This window comes from Columba livia, chromosome 2 (assembly GCF_036013475.1).
Source record: "Columba livia isolate bColLiv1 breed racing homer chromosome 2, bColLiv1.pat.W.v2, whole genome shotgun sequence".
Classification (NCBI taxonomy): Eukaryota; Metazoa; Chordata; class Aves; order Columbiformes; family Columbidae; genus Columba; species Columba livia.
The window spans coordinates 61,553,309-61,569,059 of NC_088603.1; the positions used below are offsets into that span (position 1 = coordinate 61,553,309).

Consider the following 15,751-nt stretch of genomic DNA (forward strand, 5'->3'; position numbering starts at 1 on the left):
AAAGTCATTGAGAAGATGCTGCTGGCTCTAGGATTGGAAACTGTTCAGTACTCCTAATGGGTAGTCTCTACACACGTAAACAATGATGCCTGATCCACCAGGTGGTAGACTAAAGGACACAGGAAATTGTCTTGTGTTGCCCTGTTTGCTAATGTAAGTCATCATGGTACAAATTATCAGTTGCACAGGATGATCATACCAGGGCCCTTTCTCACAGATTTGAAACTTCCCAGCTGTGTGAACAGCCACTCCATGCCCCAACCGATATGCTCATCACTGTAGAATGAGGTGACATAAAAGATCTATATACAATGTGGGAGCATTTATGTAGGACAATGACAGCTTTAGAAGGGTTCCCTGAACGAATGCAGTCTGGACATCTAGATTATATGAATGGATTTTTGCAGGAGGGTTGTATATTAAGCTTGGCAAAAAGCCATAAAGATGTATTGGTGTGTGTCCCATGAGTATCAGACATGCATGTTGTGCAGTCCCTCCACAGGCTTTCAGATGGGTGAGGACTCCAGTTAGCCTTGAGACCAGGTGCAATGGTTAAGCACATGTCAGTACAATCAAACCTTTCTGTTCCAAAATATGGTGGCTCCTTCAAATTCTCCACAGCAGCAGCTGGTGGCACATGCTCTCCCCTGCAAATATACCCCAAGGGAGTGGCTGGAAAGGTTAGAAGTGGCACACACCAGAATTGTGCCAGTGAATAGTTCAGCAATCAAAAGTCATACTATTTGTCTAATACATGTACCCTGACCCTGATAATTTTCTAGTATAGATATAGCTTCAGAGATGTAACTAGCCTCAGTTGAGACCTTGGAGCCTGCAAAGTTAAAATACATAACTCTATAGCAAAGCCAAACACCAATGAACCATTTTTTGGAGGTTAACACCAGCCCATCCTCTAACTTAACAAGGAGATAATGTTTTTCAGTAGCAAGCTATTACTGTGCCTAAGATCTTGGTAAATACATCTGGAACCAAAGAAGGCCAAACAAAAGGACTGTGAGGTGGTATTTTTACTACCAGTGGAGAAACACAGCTGTTACACAGTCCCCTGCTGCTGTTCATATGAACATACTTGAAGTGCAGTGTTCAAAACATACGTTTTCCTGCAGAGGCATTGTCATCATCATCGTGGCTTGAATTTGCATTTGCAGGTCATCTTGGGTCCTTGTTATAAGGTCAATCAGGGGTGTCACCCCCCCTATTCTGCTGAACGATCACTAGTACCCCTGACACCAGCTGAGGAAAGCAGGTTACAATGTCACCCCTGAGCAGCACCAGAGTGTGATGCTGAATTGACTTCACATGTAGATATTCGCACAGCCCGTGGGTTGAGCTTGAAAGTATTACAGTACTTTACAGTAGCTTGCAGGGAGGTTAGCTGCTCTGTAAGGGAAGGAGGAGTTGTGGTTTCTTATTGCTTCCAAAGTGACCAATCTGGAGTCCCTAGCAGCCTACCAGCATGTCCAGTGCTTCCAGCAAAGCATACACTAATGGAAATTTGCCTTCAGTGCTTACGTGAGTGCTGTGAAAAAGAGTGCAGAAGATCCATGTGAAAGGTGGAACTTTTATGTGCAGCATGCTGCACCAGAGCAGCTGGCAGCTCTGAATGGTGTCCAGCTTTTCTGTAGAAAAGCAACACAAGCTTTAAATCAAAGACAAATGGTTGGGGAAGGGCAAGTGAAGGTAGACATCAATCACAAGGTGAAGGAAAAACCTAGTACTCCTAGAGCTGAGCCATCCGCCCTGGGTGCACCTCCAGATTATGCTGTATATTCATGGCCATTACCTAGAAGTAGAACAGGGTGTTTTGGATTATGTATACAGTAGAAGAGAATCTGGTAAGTAAAAAGTATAGATAAACTGATAATAGTGGAAGTTGCACCAAGGTGCAAAACAGGCCTTTTAAGATGTAACAAGTAGCAGCCTTCTGACAGGTTAAAAAAGGGTGGCTATGTTCAAGTTAAAGTAGATGCTCATCTAGAAATATCTCTGGCCAGTTATTGTTGAAGTATTAAGGAGGTACAGCAGGGAGGAACTGTTAGAGCATAGGCTCTGACTGCATACCAGAGCAACAACAGCCAAACCCTGATCTGCTGTTTTTTAAAATGTATGCATGACGTTCACTCCAATACTTGAACAACAAAGTGGAATTGCAGTTCTAGCATGTAATTCCTTTAAAATCTAGAAGACAGGTTATCTTCTCCAGGCAGAGGACTGGAGTCAAAACAAGAATTGCAAATGTTACTTCAGAAGAGAGAGAAAAAAAAGAAAAGATCACAACCCTTGCTCTTTCAAGTCAAAAGATAATTTTAAAAATCATTGTATGATACCACAAGGTACTTCGGATGTGGTCAGTAAATTCAGACAGATGTTTTCTTATCAATTGTGTTGAACTGCTTTCAAAATACTAGAGACTTAACGGTTTGTAAGTACACATTTACCCTGTTGGCAGGAGTTGTATTCTGGCTACGTAAAGTGGTGATGATAACAGGTAGGTGTTTTTGTTTGTTTGTTTTTATTTTAAGGGGGTGATCTGCTGCAGTATTAGCACTTTTAAAAAGAATGGTCCTTGACGAGGTAAAACATACAATGAAAGAACGTTTTCATTTATTATTAAAGAGAAAATAAATTGGAAAAAAATGCCATGATGTAAAGCATGTCTTTTGTTAATGTCTTCTGTTGATTTCTTTGGACTGAAGATAGTTGTCAAATTTGATATGAACCAGTAAAATGCTGCAGTAAAAAAATGGTGTTTTCGGTGAAAACTGTTGTATGATTCTAACAAAGTCCAATCTGGAGTGGTATATTCAAAGTCAATTTTTAATTCATGTGCCAATTTACCTTCAGAACAAAAAATTATTTTCACTTAGAAAGAATCTAATGAGCATTTAACTGTTGTATCTATTCCTGCATTTCATACCATCCCCAACAGAACCATGATAACTAAATAAATGTCTTCAGTAACCATTCAGTATTCCTTTTCTGAATAGTTATTAACTTTGCCTAGACCTTGCTGTGTTTTACTGTTTAATTAAAATTAAATTGTAATTATTTTTAATGTAGAACTGATTCTTTTGCAGAATCCACCCACTGTGGATTCTTCTTGATTTAAAGGAAGCTTCTGTTGTTATCGCTTGCATCTATGATTCATATAAAGACAAATCTGTCAGCTTGATTTCTGGAAATACTCATTGCAATAACTGAAATAGAACTGCTGTATTTTATTCATCAACCAGCCTGGAGTTCTGATGGTTTATAAGATTTTTATCTCCTCTTTATTTATAATCTATTAACTTCTTCCATTTAAAGTGCATCAGAGCTTCAAAATAAATGGATATTTTCAACCAAAGCCTTCCTCTTAAATATGGAAGAATCTTATTCAACTGGTACTCTGATTTCATTCGTTTAGACTGCCACACTGGATTCTAGTGAAGTTACTCTTTTCAGACTTGCTCTGTTTCTCATTTTGGTGATTCTTTTGCTTTATACACAGTTCCTTACATCTTCAAGTGCACCTGATCTTTGTGATGGAATCATGCTGAAAAAGATACTCTGCTTTGATAAAGAAAGATAATTTATTTTTAAGTACTGGGCTATTTTTTCTCTGTCATATCCTTGAGGAATATTACTTGTTCTCTTCAGTTATGCTAGGGAGTATAAAGAGCCTCCATGGCTCTGGTTAAAATGACAAAAAGCACTTTTTCCTAGAGAAATCTCATTTTCTAACAGATCTGGTAAGCGAGATCCCTTGCTGGCATATGAGCACAGCATGTGAACTCAGCACCACAGCAGCACAGACGAAGTGTGTTCATGCTCTGTATTAAATTGAAGGGTGTGCAATAAATTCCTGTAGCCTGCAGATTAGAGGTGGGAAGTAACTACTGAGAGTTCTGGTGCTTAAAATTTCATATCCCTGCTAAGCTCTAGCAGCTTTAGTATTTTTAGTATTTAGGGTACAGATTGGGGTTAGTCCTGTGAGAGTCAGCACAAAAAGAATTCTGGATGGATTTTTTCTGGGCCCGACTTAAATACTAGTTCAGTATCTCCTAAAAACTGCATGTTCTGCATGTTGGTTTTTCGTGTTTGTTTGTTTGGGTTTTTTTGTTTGGTTGTTTTTTGGTTAGTTTTGGTTTGTTTCCTTTTTTTTTTTTTTTTTTTTTTTAAGTCTTCTCCCCTCCCACTTCAAACAACTTTTCTCTGTGATCCCATCTGCACCCAACCTCTTGTCACTGCAAATCCAGGCAAAGAAATAGCCAGGTCCTGACTGCCGGGTCTGACTCAGGAGTGGAAGAGTGAGAACTGATGGTGATGACTGGGTGATGACTGGCTGCAAGCATAAACTCCACTGGCCATGACTTGGCTGAGCTCAGGGTCTGCCAGCAATTAAAGTATTAAAGGTAGATGGTTCCTGCTGGAAACAAATTAAAAAAACACTTTCCCTTTTGAACCTTCTGTGACTCAAAGTGAAACCCTGTTGTACATGTACAACTCTTCCAGCTGTGGCAACTGTAGGAATTTGGCATTTCACAAGAGTGCTCAGCAGTTCAGGGAAATAGACTATAAATGAGTGCAATGAATTGTTATGCATATATTTTCAATGTAGTATAAATTGCTTTTACCTCTTTACCATGTTGTAATAATGGAGTGATGACTTTTCCAAGACAAAGAAAGAAGAAATAATTCACCTCAACCTGGGAAATAGGCTTTTATAGTAAATTGGAAAAATAAAGCTGTGTTTCACAAAATCATGTTATATAATTATATCAGTTCAGTATAGTATTATTTGCTTTTGTCTTTTGAAGGTGGCTATCTAGTAATTTAACACTCCATTTGTCAGCAAATGAACATTTATTTCCAACATCGACTCTAGATTAAGTCTTAAAAAATGAAAATGTGGAGTTTGACCTCCATAGTTACTGGCTGATAAAATATAAGTGAATATATTATTTAAAGCATGCAGTAGACAAACATATAGGCAAAAGACTTCAGATGTTATGGTGATACTGCTCATGAAGAATATTAGCATTTACTGATCATTTCTGTCATTGCTGCTATTATTTTAAATTGATAATTCTTTAATGATGTGAAAGTCAGAAGGGTAAATTCACAAAAAGGAAGATCACTTTGCATATAACTTACTGAGATAACACTGTCAAGAACCTATTTTAAAGAAATCATGACCGGCAACTTTCATTCAGCAGTCTGCCATGACAGGAAATTACTTCCTCTGATATGCAATGAAATAAATAAAGGTCTGATGGTTCATTTGTGTGGATTTACTTTGCACAGTTCTACCAGTAAAACAGGATGTTTTCTATTAATATTGCTCCAGGTTTTCTGGTAACAATAGCACCAAAATAAAGACCAGATTTTGTCTAGGTGGAATTCACTCCTCCTGCATAAAGCTCTATGCCTAGAATCTGCAAAGAAAGCATCAGGCTGTGATCCATACAAGCTTACAGGGTACACAGATTCCACTGAAACTGAAAGAAATCGAGAACCTGTGTCCTTAAAACTTTTTAAAAATTATTATTATTATTTTAATTTTAAATTCCAGCCCTGTAAGATGTAACAGCCTCCCATTATTTGCTCAGGGACAGTATGTATATATACACATATATGAATAATGCCTTGGGTACTCAAAAATCTATGCAAGTGAAAAGAAGAGCATAGAGCACGCAGCTTCTCAGCGTGAAAGAAGTGGTAGCCCTACTGAACCATACTGCTCATGAGACAGGCTACTGGATCTTCCTCATGGACCATGCTAGACTCTAGCCCCTAAGCGATCTTCAGCTCAGCCAGAAAGACAAGGAGCTGTGGGTTAATTGTTGCCAAACTTTGAACCATGTGTGGTTGAAGGGGAAGGAAGGAAATTCAAGTGGGAGGAAGGTCTTTAAGTCAGCCATGTGTGCACTGGGTGTTCCACTTAACTGGAATGCTGTTTGTGTTGAGGTATGTTTTCTTTGGCTATTTTTTCCTGAAATGTGCAATTAAAAAATTAAAATATTTACATAATTACAAATGAAATTTCAGTGTCAGCTTTTTTTCTGATGTAAAATAGAATATTCCTGTGTGCAACAGGTGAATTATTTTCCTTGGGGTTCAGATACAAAACTGTTTTCAATACAGAGAACAATAAACTGATTACTACAGCTATATACTTTCTGATCAAGAAGTTTCCCCGTCTTCAGTTGTGATGCTTGTCCCAGTTCTCTCATATCAGCTGTGTGCCAGGCTTCGCAGTAGCTGCTAACCAGTCGGATCCCATTTGCAGTTGAACCATGCCATATTATTTTTTGAGGCCTGAAAGGTAATGTTAAGAAGTCACTGTATGCGTGGTGACCTGTAGTTCTGCTTTCCTTCTTGAAGCAAACAGTGAGTAGGAAAAGATGAAGATAGAAAGGAGAGGAATAAAAGAATACAACATGGTATCCCATTCATAGGCTATCAGAAAGATGTCATAAGGATAGGGAGAAATTTTTGTCACTTTTCTAGTAGCCCAGGATATTGCTACTTGTATTAATACTATTTGGTAAAAATAAATGTAATGTAAAACTTTATAAAAGGTGAACTCACCAAGCTGGATCGGTCATGACGTTCCTTCCATCAAAGGAGTATATTGGAACATGAATGTTGAACTGACCACCATTTCCATTAAATATAGATTCCCAGTTATTGAAAAGTGTTTCTCCCTGTTAAAATATCAAAGACAATTTAACAAACAAAACAAATCCAAAATCCACATCATACCTAACTTTTATAGACTTTTCTACAATTTTAAAATCTTATCTGCATTTCAGGATGCTTATGATTCCAGCTTTCACATCAGTTTCTGCGTGATGCTCCTGAGCACACTTATCCATCATCTCTCTGCTAGTAGCTCTCTGATCCACACCTCTGCCTCACAGTTGCATCTCTGTTCTATTGTCACTCCAAATATTCATCTTGTTAATCTCCATTTCAACTGTACTTTTTCTCCTGTCTAAGGGGTTGTTCAAAACATTGCTTACAACTACTGTAAATATAGAGAAAATATATTGGATCTTCTGTTGAGGTCACAATTTTATGAAAAGTGTTACAAATGTTCAAGGCAAAAATTTTTCATCAGTCTACCTCTTAAACTACTGAGTTTTTCCAGTCAAAGTTGAAACAATATTGTCTTTACAAATTTATCTCCAAGCCTCTGCATTTGCATGCACTTCAGAGAAGCATCCATTCAGCATGTTCTAAGCATCATGTGTTATTCCTGTAGGTTTCTTTGGCCGTTTGTTCTAGTAGCCAGCCAATGCTACAGAGACACGGTTTGTTTTCCTCAGTTTTAAAGTGTGTTTGTTTATGTGACACCACAAAATGACTCATGCTCTAGATTTTCCTCTCAGTTTCTTTGGGGTAAATCCAGTGTCCCTCCTAGGCACAGAATTTGCCTTTATCTTTAGAAATGAGAAAAACAGGTGTTTTTGCCTACTATACTCTGTGGTCATACTAGAAGGTAGAAATATCTACCTACTATCTAGCTATCTTTGAGAAATAAGAATGCACTTTCCCTGACAATATAACAAATATCCAGCAAACCAAACATCATGCTGTTGCTTTATCAGTCTGCTCAAAGCTGGCTATTCTTGTAGCTTTAGGATATTGAAAAAAGCAGCCCTTGAAAATGCAAAGGAAAAGTGAGACAGTCTGTAACTTTCTACTTTATCACTATTTTTTATTTCTTGAGCCTGAGTGCAAAACATGAAGCAAAGCGTCTTCTTTATAAAATGCATTTTAGGTTGAAACTTTCTGCTTTTGCCATTTTCCAAGATTTTAGGGCACCTATAACAAGTACTAAGTACTTATTTTTACCTTAAGATTGACTATTGGTAAATGGTATCGGTCTGTTTTTCTGACAATTGTGGCCAGATCTTGCAAATGTGATGAGAGGAAGGCTCTATAGGTAGATGTCAAACCTGCTAGTTGGGCCTGTTGAAAACACTGAAAATCTGCTCGTACGTCACCGGAAAATGGTAAGTTTAAAGCCACCAGATGCAGCTAGACAAAAAAAGAAGAAAAGCCAGTGGTTTTGTTTGTTTGTTTGTTTTTTATTTTATAACACTAGGAAGACATATATTGGAAATAAGCTAGACCCCCCCTCCTCCTGCCAGCACAAGAACTTGTACCTTTCGTACCAGATATGAAAGTTACTTGCTGCCATAATATCTCATTTCTTAAGCTATGAGACCCATAGCAGAAATACCTATTTATCTTTGAACATTAAGGAAACCACGAAGATTATATACTCCTAAAATATAAAATTATTTTAAAAGCAGCTATTATTTATATGTAGAAGTTTTGGAGTTATCATGGAAACAAAATCCCAAACCTTATAAGCGTGGAAATAAGTAGTAAGAAGTGACCACGTACCATTTAAAAATTCACTGTTAACAAATACAAGAAGTAGGATGTTTAAATCAAACTGTACAGATGCAAGAACTAATCTACTTTTTTTAAAAATATGGGGTTTTTTTAGATATAACTCAGATACATTGCTTTCTTTGTCTAAATGTGAACCTCATGAGGTGTAACAGGGCCAAATGCAAGGTCCTACACCTGAGTTGGGGCAACCCCCAGTACCAATACAGGCTGGGGGATGAAGGAATTGAGAGCAGCCCTGCATAGAAGGACTTGGGGGTACTGATGAATGAAAGACTGGACATGAACTGGCAATGTGTACTTGCAGGCCAGAAGGCCAACCGTATCTTGGGCTGCATCAAAAGGAGCATGGCTAAGCAGGTCGAAGGAGGTGATTCTGCCCTGCTATTCCACTTTGGTGACACCCCACCTGGAGCACTGGTGTCCTCTGTACAGGAATGACATGGACCTGTTGGTGAGTGACCAGAGGAGGCCACCAAAATGATCAGAGGGCTGGAACACCTCTGAATGAGGACAGGCTGAGACACTTGAGGTTGTTCAGCCCGGAGAAGACAAGGCTGTGGAGAGACCTTATTGTGGCCTTTCAGTACTTCCAAGGGGCCTATAAGAAAAATGGGCATAGACATTTCAGCAGGGCCTGTTGCGATAGGACAAGGGATAATGGTTTTAAACTAAAGGAGGGGAGATTCGGGCTAGACATGAGGAAGAAATTTTTTACACTGAGGGTGGTGAAATACTGGAACAGGTTGCCTAGAGAAGTAGTAGATGCCCCACTCCTGGAAACATTCAAGGCCAGGCAGGATAGGACTCTGAGCAACCTGATCTCGTTGAAGATGTCCCTGCCCATTGCAAGGCGTTGGACTAGATGACCTTTGAAGTTTCCTTCCAAACCAAACTATTCTATGATTATAAATATTGCAAAGTATTTTAAATGAAAGCTTAGGTTCTAAGGTGTCTATCTAGAATAAACAGTGCCATGAAGATGGAAAATATTCTAGTTAATATTTTCAATATTTTAATGATTTAACTGTAATGCTATTACTAACTTCAAAATTACCCTGTGTTGTAGGTGCGATCACTAAGTGGAGAGGTATTCCTAACTCAGAATCAGGATTTTTTTTTTCTTTGAGATAGGAAAGGGATTATGATGATGAAAATGGTTCAGGAGGAACCAATGTAATGTTGTCTCCGAGATATCTAAACCAGTTAAAGAAGTGTGTCTGTAAATTTCTAAAGTAAGATCTGTGAAACTGAAGAGGAAATATCACAAATCTCCCTCCAGAAGCAAACTGTTGTGTTTCAAACCACAGCTATGCAGTTGCAATACAGATTTCATACTTACTGCTGGTTTTCCATTGTTCATATTTGATATTGGACTCAATGCTGGAAGAGACTGAAATCCCAAACAGATATGTTAGACATGTTACTCAGATAAAAATTTTAGACATTCAGTAATTTTGTAAATAAAGCAAACATTGAACACTAGAGAATCTGAAACTGTCCCACCTCTGAAACCTCCTCACCCCCCAAACTGTGTAGCCAGAATAGTTTATCTACATATCATCAGTTTGATGTATCACATTAATATGTGTTTGAAAGGTGTTCTGGCCAGAGTTGCATTGCTAGACCTGACTGCACCCATTCCACAGTGCTCCAACAGAGCTGCTGTCAGAGCCAGATCTCACATGGAGTCCTGCATGGAAGCAGCCTGCTCTTGGCAGGAGCAGAAGACTATTTCAGGAATATTAGAACTGAAAAGATAAGGAAGATGTGGAAACAGAAAATGCAGCAAGTGGGAATATTTCTCAAGGCCTCGGTCATTCCCTTTCCTAAGCAACTGTCGTGCAGAGATCAGAAAGGCAATGATCTTCATAGCTGTTTGAGGAACAGTGAAGTTTTATTCTCTCGTTATGGTACTACATGCATACCCTAGATATGAGTAATAAGCCACTGACTGTACCAGTTGGGAAACTCATGTGGTGTCAGCTGCAGGCTGCAGACAATTCCTTACAACATGAGGTCTAGACATTTTCCCAGTGTGCCAAGTGTACTTCTCTCTGACATATTCTAACTTTTAAAAAATTTCTCTGGCCATTTTCCTTTTTGCTGTTTGTTCCTAGCACTCTCTTGTCCTTTCATTATCTCAGCAGTCCGATCAATTAACCTGTCATCAATGAGACTGTTCTTTATCGCCTTAACTACTTCTTGGTTTTCATCATCCTGCAATTTTGGGGGGACAGACAGCATGTTCATATGCAGGTTGGTACAATAACTTGCAGAATGAGGTCAGGTACAAACAACTGAGGCTTTATAACAGACCCTCAGCACACTGTGGGGTAAGCTACATGCAGGTACTCTGAGTAAAGGACTATAATCTTTTAAAGAAATCCTCCTTTTCAGAAACACTTCTCTGAGTTTCCTTGAAGTGGACCAGAGCTTGATAAGACTGACTTCAGTGTTACAAAACAGAATACTGTTGTGTTGTCATTGTTTTGTTGTTATTGTTTGTTTGTTTGTTTGTTTGTTTTTACCTAGGCAGCCTGCTTTGTTCTGCTTTTGGTAGATGCTGCTTTGTGTCTGTAGTGTTTGGATTCTCAGAAGATAATGGAAACAGATGACCGGCCAGTGTGAACAATTTTGTAAGCTTATGTAGTGGTAGGATGATTACTTTGAACTGACAAGTCTCAGTGGAAAATGATGTTGTGCAGAGATTTGCCTGCAACTTCTGCCAAGTGTATTGCCTGGTTTTGCACATTTAGACTCAGTTTTTCACAGTCCAATATTTTGTACTTACATGGCTTGATATAGCTGGAGGAGGAAGGCTGTCAGCAGGGACAAGAATTAGCTCACCAAGCTGAAAGAACCCAAAATGATAAGCAAATGAAACCTGATTACCATGAGCTTCTGAACTAAAAAAAGGAATTCTTGCACCTGTACTTCTCCACCTGTGTAAAGAATATCTGCAACAACTCCATTTTGAGTAAGGAAGTCGGAAAAGATTAGGACGTAGTGCAGTAGTACCTGCAATTTTCTCCATCCATTTCGAATACGGATAAAAACCTCACTGGTTTCACTCAGATAGATTAGCGTACCTTCTGCTACCAAGTGAACATTTTCCAGCATACCCTCAATGTTTTGAAATGTCGTAACCTGTGAAGTAGGAAAATTAAACATGCTTCATCAGACACACAAAACATTTTGCAAGTTAAATTGTTAAAATCTCATTTGAATTCTGTAGGAAATGCTCACAAAGTTGGTTTTATATCACTTCATACAAAAAGCTTCAGTAACATAAATGCCTTGTTACTTTGGCATACTCGCATGCCCCGAGTGGTGGCAGATGCCCCAACCCTGGAAACTTTCAAGGCCAAGCTAGACAGAGCTTTGAGCAACCTGATCTAGTTGAAGATGCCCCTGCTCATTTCAGAAGGTTGGACTAGATGACCTTTGAAGATCTCTTCCAACCAAAACTATGATCTGATTCTCTGATTTTATGATCATTTTGTGGTTTGAAGTAGAACCACACCAACAGGTAATGTTGCACAGAATGAAGATTGTTGTACCTCTACAGTTTGGAATATCAAATCAAAATGGCAGAATTCAGAAGAGATTTCATAAGGCTTATAAATATCACACACAATTCTAGATACATATGCTTCTGTTATATTCTTCTTAGTGTTCTTGTGATCTCTTTTCTTTAAAGGTATTTTCTTCTGTCCCTTTCTTTATGTTTCCAGGTGCCTTTAGTTTACACAGCAAGTATTTTTCAATTTCTTGATTATAGATTGTCAGGAGGCTTAAACTGTTGTCAGTCAGATATGGACATTGCACCTATTACCTCTCTTTTTGTCACCTGAAGATAGGAACACAGTCCTCTCTAAAATTAGTTGCTTCTACAATCTCTTTGATAATTGTAGACAGTGTAAAATCAGGGGCAAGTTTCTTGATAGTGTAATTTCTTGTCACTTGAGTGTCATTTCTTTCTCATTTCTTTAGTGTCAGAAGATATATTAATGCTTTATAGAGACCCTACTATAGATTTGCACATTGTTTTTTAATATTGTCTTTGACCTATGTGGGCTTGGATCTCCTGTTTGAGATGGTAGCTCCCAGCCTATAAAAACAGTCCTCTGCCTTGGGGCACCAGTCTTTGAATATCTGTTTCTCCCCTGAACTGTAATAATTGTCAGGTCCCAAATTTCTATGAGAAAAGGCAGTTAGCAGTGGTATGACACTGGTGGGGAAGTATTAGGAAACCTACACTCAAGAGTCTTGTTAGTTCATTTGATATGATGTAGATGATCTGAAAGTCTGCTTGTTTATTAGTATATTCTCAAATGACTGCCCAAGATATCCAGAAAATTTGCTTTTCTATCATAATGTGAGAACGTATAAAAGGAAAATATTGCAATGAACCCCCTCTGCTAGTTTGATTTCCCTCCCCTCCCACCCCGAATTTACCAATACCTGATTTAGAAATTAACAAGACAGAAGTCATAGGTGTCATTTTTACTGCATGGGTATCTAGGATATAATTGGATTCATGCAGCAAGACAAGGAAACAAATTGATATGCATTCACTGGCACAACAATGTTTAGATTTGCTGGGGAAATGTACAGTTTTCTTCTTAGAATCACATGACCTAAATGATTAGGGTTTAATCAAATAGCATAACGTGTTGTTTTCATGGAAACTAGGTATTCAGTTGTTATTCTAGTATCTCAGCATGTGAAGTTGCCACACTCTTCCAGAGGCATTGCTTTGAACATGGAATATGCACCTTTCTTTACTTTAGCATGCCATCAATCTTCACATTTGTTTGAACAGGCTTTTACTAACAAGGCAATGGACAGACCTCTCCTCTCTTTACTTTCCCCAGCTGTATAGATTCCCAGGTGAAAAAATATGAGGTCCAGAAAACATTCTCATAAATAAAAACACAGGATGGAGCTTTGCCTCCTCTCTTAGTGCTACCAATTACCATCAAAAGATCTGAATCAAGGTTTCATCGGTAAAATTCCTTATTTTGCTGTCTTACCAGATTCCTGGTTGCAGGTGGCCCTGGCTCTCCAGGAGGACCTGGTGGCCCAGGCATTGCAGCTGCTAAAATAAAACAAGCATACAATACATGTTGAAGGTCATATTTTTTGAGAGAAAAGGGAGTGACATAAAGAAAGGACTTAGTGGTGGTGTCTAGGAGTAGTGGGAGCTTTAGATAGCCATAGGCCTTCTATTGTCAGGTTCTGAATAGCTGCATTCAAACCAACTACAGAAAATGCATTTTAAGGGTTTTTTTAAAAGGAATGGTGAAAGTTTTCTGTTATTTGGGAGGTTAAGGCCAACAGATTGCTATCTGGTTTTGATACTCTGCAAATAAAGACCCAGTTCCACTTAAATTGTCCAGGATGTTCTTCTGCCAACTGCTAATGACATGCATTTTCATTCTAGACCTAAAATCTGCTGTGGCTACTGCCTATCAGAGAATCATGGAATCGTAGAATAATTTAGGCTGGGAAAGACCTTTAAGATCATCAAGTCCAACCACTAACCTCACACTACTAAGTCCACCTCTAAAATGTGTCCCTAAGCACCACATGTACACATCTTTTAAACACCTCCAGGGATGGTGACCACTTCCCTGGGCAGCCTCTTCCAGTGCCTGATAAACTTTTCAGTGAATAAATTTTTCCTAATATCCAATCTAACCCCCACCCCGGTGCGATTTGGGGCCATTTCCTCTTCTCCTATCACTTGCTACATAGGAAAAGGGACAGACTCCCACCTTTCTACAACCTCCTTTCAGGTAGTTGTAGAGAGCAATAAGGTCTCCCCTCAGCCCCATTTTCTCCAGGCTAAGCAAGCCACATTCCCTCAGCTTCTCCAGACCCTTCATCGACTTTGTTGACCTTTTCTGAACTCACTCCAGCACCTCAATGTCTTTTTTGTAGGGTGGAGCCCAAAATTTAACACAGGATTCGAGATGTGGCCTCACCAGCACTGAGTATCAAGGGGACCTTCACTTCCCTAGTCCTGCTGACAACACATTTTCTGATACAAGCCAGGACGATGTTGGCCTTCTTGGCCACCTGGACACACTGCTGGCTCGTATTCAGCTGGTTGTCAACCAACATCCCCAGGTCCTTTTCTGCCAGGCAGCTTTCCAGCCACTCTTCCCCAAGCCTGTAGCATTGTATGGGGTTGTTATGACCCAAGCGCAGGACCTGGCACTTGGCTTTGTTGAACCTCATACAACTAGCCTCAGCCCATCAATCCAACTGGTCCAAATCCCTCTGTAGAACCTTCTAACCCTCTAGTAGATCAGCACTTCCACCCAACTTGTCATGTCCAAACTTACTGAGGGTACACTCAATCCCCTCGTCATTGATAAAGATATTAAAGAGAACTGAGCCATGGGAAACACCACTTGTGACTAGCCGCCAACTGGATTTGACTCCATTCATCACAAGAAGAGAATCTTGGCCCACATTAACATCTTCCCAAGTTTAATCAACTGCTCAATTTGATCGATTTTGCAAGCCTGTCTGTTACGTAGACTTCCTCCCAGCCACAGCAGGAATTTTCATGCAATAGCACTCCCCTAGCACTAGGCAGTGAAAACTGTTTACAGAGAAATTGTCCCTTTTGTGCTCCCAGTTCCAACTCATGCTCCAGCAGAAGCCAGTAGAGGGCAGGAGGAGAGGGGAACAACCTGACATAGGTGTGCAGAGTGGTTGGGCAGCTGGAAGAACATGTAGGTAAAGGCAGTGTGTGTGTGGGGCTGTGGGCACATGCCTGTGCGCTTACATATACAGTGAAAGCAAAATCACATCCTCTCACCTGAGCCATAAATTGCAGTGGGTCCTGGTGGACCTGGTGGGCCAGGTGGGCCAGGAGGTCCAATTTTTCCATAACCTGGTAAGCCAGGGAGGCCAGGTAACCCTGGAGGTCCTCTGGGTCCGACAACTGAATCCCCTTTTGGTCCCTATCAGTAATAAAAAGTATTTCTTTGAATGTATCAGTTTCACTGCTGCAAGGCCTTCATTTCTGGTGACAACATTTTCTGAAGGCCTGCCACCACACTTATGTTTAGAGATGAGTCTGTACATAATTTTTTTCAAGGAGGCATGGATATTAATGGCAAATTATAAACTTGACCATATACTAAACTAAATTCAAAAGCTTTCTGAAAGTTCTTGCACCTATTCCTGAGTAGCTGATATCTGCATAACTCCTGCCAGCACCAGCAAAGTCCTGGATCTCAACTCTGCTTTGTGCTGAGACCACTTGCTTTGATGTGCTTATAAGAGTTTGTCTGAAGGT

At 39.5% G+C, this 15,751-nt stretch overlaps 1 protein-coding gene across 25 annotated transcripts in view; it reads right to left on the reverse strand.

The window, feature by feature from the left end:
- Positions 1 to 4,706: 4,706 nt before the first annotated feature.
- The window catches only part of COL15A1 (collagen type XV alpha 1 chain), a 132,804-nt gene continuing 121,759 nt past the window's right edge, over positions 4,707 to 15,751 (reverse strand). For 14 of the 25 annotated variants that reach the window (XM_065052188.1, XM_005510178.4, XM_065052195.1 and 11 more), the window contains 8 exons: positions 15,269 to 15,413; positions 13,470 to 13,534; positions 11,452 to 11,580; positions 11,225 to 11,284; positions 9,773 to 9,823; positions 7,864 to 8,049; positions 6,595 to 6,710; positions 4,707 to 6,321 (listed from right to left, as the gene is read on the reverse strand). In XM_065052188.1, the coding sequence (XP_064908260.1) occupies positions 6,105 to 6,321; positions 6,595 to 6,710; positions 7,864 to 8,049; positions 9,773 to 9,823; positions 11,225 to 11,284; positions 11,452 to 11,580; positions 13,470 to 13,534; positions 15,269 to 15,413 (969 nt within the window). In that variant the 3' untranslated portion in view covers positions 4,707 to 6,104. Of the gene's footprint in view, positions 6,322 to 6,594; positions 6,711 to 7,863; positions 8,050 to 9,772; positions 9,832 to 11,223; positions 11,285 to 11,451; positions 11,581 to 13,469; positions 13,535 to 15,268; positions 15,414 to 15,751 lie in introns of all 25 variants that reach the window. The other 11 variants (XM_065052194.1, XM_065052187.1, XM_065052179.1 and 8 more) reach the window with 1 other exon arrangement.